This window comes from Pundamilia nyererei, unplaced genomic scaffold, assembly GCF_000239375.1.
Source record: "Pundamilia nyererei isolate P.nyererei 1_Seehausen unplaced genomic scaffold, PunNye1.0 scaffold00193, whole genome shotgun sequence".
Taxonomy (NCBI): domain Eukaryota; kingdom Metazoa; phylum Chordata; class Actinopteri; order Cichliformes; family Cichlidae; genus Pundamilia; species Pundamilia nyererei.
The window spans coordinates 288,496-293,070 of record NW_005187594.1 but is presented as its reverse complement, the minus strand read 5'-3'; the positions used below and the strand labels follow the sequence as shown (position 1 = coordinate 293,070).

The following is a 4,575-nucleotide window of genomic DNA, read 5'->3' as shown; positions in this document are numbered from 1 at the left end:
GTGTGTGTGTGTGTGTGTGTGTGTGTGTGTGTGTGTGTGTGTGTGTGTGTGTGTGTGTGTGTGTGTGTGTGTGTTTTAGTGTCTGGGCATTTGGACAGTGCTGCTAAGGAGTACCTGCGCGTATGGATCATCCTTGATAAAGTGATAGCTCTGACCAGAATAACTGTTAAGGACACTACTGCTCTGATGTACCTGGATAAGCTGCAGAAAATCCTAGAAGGTAAATGTTTCCAAGAATGTCTTAAAGAACATTACTTGGGTAGATGTGAGCAGAACCCCAACCAGTCACAGCAGATGGCCGCCGTTCCCTGAGCCTGGTTCTGCTGGAGGTTTCTTCCTGATAAATGGGAGTTTTTCCTTCCCACTGTCACCAAGTGCTTGTTCATTGGGGGTCAGCTGATTGTTGGGCTTTCTCTTTAATATTGTAGTGTCTTTACCTTACAATATAAAGTGACTTAAGGTGACTGTTGTTGTGATTTAGCACGATATGAAAAATTTGAATTGAACTGAATTAATAGAGTGTAGCTACTGATATTTACAGGCCAAAAAAAAGTTGGAAAATAGAACTGAACGTGAAAGATTTATGACATTTCTTTGTAATGGCGTAATCATGCAGCAAATGTCTATCTGAAAATGCCGCAGCACCTATTAGACTCTTATCTTTCTCAGACAAGGTAAATCATAGCAAGACTGAGTCTGTGGAGGCAGAGAGTATGGAGGAAAGAAAAACTCTTTTTAACCAGTGGAGTCAGGAGCTGCTGGCAGCAGTTGAGACGTGGAGCCAAAGTTTGGATGATGGAGCTTTCAAAACAGACGGTCAGTGTACAGTATAGGTGATAAGCACACAGTCTTGTCAGTGTTGGAGAGGAAAAGACAGTTTTTATTGTACTCTATTCATGTCAATGTATTTCTCCCAGTTTCTTTCCTAATAAACCAAGTAATTCCCCTGATTGCTGAATGGAAGTGGGGAACAACTGGAAACTTCCTTTACCGATACCAAGGTGAGTCAGACAATTTAAGCAACAATTATGACCCATTCCCACTGAATGAGTCACTTCTCACACAAAATCATGGCAAAGTGAAAAAGGACTACTAGTGATACTATTCCTATTGGACATACGTGACACTTAAGATTAGAAATTCTGACATTAGGATTCATCTACTCCCAGAGTAGATGAATCCTAATGTTTGAATTAGGATTCAGGTTTACAAAAGTGGGACTTGTCCACTTTTGTAAACCTGCATCTATCTACATCTACAAAGCTCAAGAGGCTACCAAGACCAACCTATTACCCTGAATTCCCATCAAGCCCTCCAACCTTAAAAAGCATTACTCACTTTGGGGTTTTATTTATTTATTTATTTATTTGTAATTAGTCTGATGGGTTGTCTTGGTCCAGAAGCTACTGCACTTTCCACTTTGCACTTTTTCCAGTGACATACATGTCAGCTGAGTAGGTGGTCCTTTAATGTGACCAAGGATACGCTGGAATACCTACTAATAAATGAATGAGGCTGTATGCAGCCCAGACCACCTCTGAACGACCACCTCACAAAAGTAGTTAGAGCTGTACACTGGAGCTTGGATAACCCAAATGCCTGTTTGGACAAGCCAAATTCAGTTAAACACATCTAAAGCTCAGTCAATGATTACAGGTAGTGAAATAAATACCTGGGGTCAGCCATACGAATCAATCGACAAAACAACGAAGGACAAGCTGGAAAAGAATGTGCTAGCAGAGTGGAGTGGGAGGAGACGAGTGTCAGTGGTGATTTGTGACACAGAGATAGAAACAAGAATGAAAAGGAAGGTCTACAAGGTGGTGAGAGTCGCAGTGATGTATGGGTTGGAGACAGTGGCACTAACAAAAAGACAGGAGGTGGGGGTGACAGAGCTGAAGGTGTCCAGGGACTCTGAATTGGATAAGCAGAAGAAAATGGATTGCTAGCACTGTCGCATCACAGGAAGAAACCCCTGGGTTTGAATTCACTGAGAATTCAGTTTACATGTTTTTTTTTTCAGTTCAAATACATGCATGAAGTTGGGTTAACTGGTCATTTTAAATTGATTGTAGCCCTCGGCTTTGTGTTAGCTTGTAGTGTTAATGGTCACAGTGACATCCATAATGGTTGCAAGTGCAATGAAGAAACCTAGTGAAAGAAAAGCTGATTCTCTCTCTGTCTCTGGTTCTGGGCAGAGTCCTCTGTTCCAGCTTGCCTCTACTCTAACGAAAGACTCCAGCTCATAGATGCTGGACTGGTGATCAACGTACCGTACCCTTCATTTCTAGGAGACAAGAGAGACATTGACCTCATCATAGCCCCGGAGTATAGTGCTGGAAATATGTTTGAGGTACTGTAAGATGTGTGTGTGTAACTAATCGATCATTTTTATAGTTTAATACAAATATTTATATTCTTCTGAAACTGTGTCGTGCTGCATATACTGCAACCAGCCCTTTACTGAACAGCCATAACTGTGCACAGCCATGTGGAACGAGGCCGCGTGGAAAAATATTTGCCCCCTTTCCTGATTTCTTAATAAATATTTCAAATTATCACATAAATGTCAATATTAGGCAAAGATAACCCAAGTAAATACAAATGCAGTTTATATATGATGCTTTCATTTATTACGGGAAAACAGTTTATTTTTTTATTTTTTTATTTTATTAAATTTTTAACCGTTTAAACACCATTTATCAACCGCAAAGCATCCAAACCAAAACTTGGACATAAATTTCCTAAATTATCCTCTTTTAGTAAATGCATTGTTAATTGATATGTTTACTGTGAAGAAACAACTGCCAATGATTTAGTTCCCAAATATTTCATCTTCAAAGTGTATCAGCCTTAAACTAAGGCTGGGCCATACTTTCATCTAAGACCAATTTGCACCACAGTGTGGCCTGAATGGAAAGGCAGAGGAAGCAGTGATGAAAGAAGCTATGCTCAAATGCAAAAGAGATACAAAATATTTTTCAAAAATCACCAAAGAGTTGGACAACTAATTACAGCTAACTGATTAATTAAGAATCACCAATTAATCTGATGTGCATGTCTATAGACTGTGGGGTAATGGGAATACCTGAGGGAGACCTTGTAGACAATTAGAATTCTTGATAAGTCCTAATGAACTGTTTTCGTTCTGAGAAATAGCTTATTGACAATCTTTAAAGAATTTGTTAACCATTAAGGCGCTAATTAAAACTTCAAAATTCTGTTTCAAGTGTCCCTTATTAGAAAGTTTCAAGGTGAGGGATAAAAAATAAAGCAGCCACAATCCCTCGGGTGTTATTTGATGCCCACACAGTACTTAGTGCTGCGTCTGAAACTGTGTTCAACTGCTGCTTTGTGATCAGACTCTGACTCTTGCCCGAGACTATGCGGCCGAGATGGAAAAGCCTTTCCCCGAGATAAATGACACGATCCTGGAGGACAGAGACTGGCCGAAGGACTGCTATGTGCTGGAGGGGAAAGAGAAGGAGCCCACAATCATCTACATGCCACTCTTCAACAGACGGAACTGCAAAGGTCTGTTTCCAAATGTGCAGCTGTGCTTTCATTGTAACTGAGCTACAGGCATAAAATAAAAGGTGTCAGGTTGTATCCAAAGGTATTAAGCATGAAGAAAGGAATTACTGAAATGGCAGCTTGTCAACAAAGAGACACAAAAACACTGAACTGACTAAACAGTTTTCAAACACTTGTAATAACATAGACAGACACACCACACTCTAAGGGAGAATTCCTGAACAGCAGAAATGGTGCTGGTCATAAATTCAAGGAAAAAAAACCCTTTTATAACCTTTATTTTGGTTCAAGGTGAGCAACTGTGTTAGCAGTTTGTATCTCATTTTACTGATAATTTAGATACATAGATATAATTTTATTTCGAACATGCAAACATAATTGAAATAACAACAGAAAAAAACAAAAAACAAAACCAAAACTTAAAAATCATCAAGTTTTCATGTATATATCTGTCTACAGAATGCGTGCGCTCGAAAAGGAGTAGGATGAAGTTTACACTTTTCTTGTTCCTACCCCCTTATTTCAAATGTCTTGCTTACAAATCCATATCCAGGATTCAACATTATTTAATCATATATGGTCAACTATGTACAAGTCTAACACATTGAACATACACAAAAAAACCCATTTTCAGCACCTTTACTCAGCACGTTTACTCAGCTCAAACATCTTTTAAAGATATATAAAAAATATCAAACTGGTTTCATAAAAGGTAGGCACTCATCAACAAATACACGTAGATTACTTAATTTGATAGACTACTCATACAGTAAAAACCTTGAAACTACAATATTTTCTTTAGATGCAGAAAAAGCATTTGACAGAGTAAATTTCTATTTCCAACTTTACACAAATTTGGTTTTGGATCCTCTTTCATTAACTGGTTAAAAATATTATATAACTCCCCAACAGCTTGTGTCAGAATAAATGACCAAACATCCTCCAGCTTCTGTCTCTTGAGGGTCACCAGGCAGGGATGCTCACTCTCCCCTTCACTGTTTGCAATTTTTATTGAACCACTAGCAGCAGCAATTAGACAGA

General features: G+C 38.8%; 1 protein-coding gene across 1 annotated transcript in view; it reads left to right on the top strand.

Annotated features, from left to right (window-relative positions):
- Nucleotides 1-4,575, top strand: part of LOC102199031 (cytosolic phospholipase A2 gamma-like) — a 22,364-nt gene that overhangs the window by 6,663 nt on the left and 11,126 nt on the right. Inside the window, exons 8-12 of the mRNA XM_005747276.1 lie at nt 80-220; nt 670-816; nt 918-1,001; nt 2,199-2,353; nt 3,363-3,534. Coding sequence (XP_005747333.1) covers nt 80-220; nt 670-816; nt 918-1,001; nt 2,199-2,353; nt 3,363-3,534 — 699 coding nt within the window. The remainder of the gene's footprint in view (nt 1-79; nt 221-669; nt 817-917; nt 1,002-2,198; nt 2,354-3,362; nt 3,535-4,575) is intronic.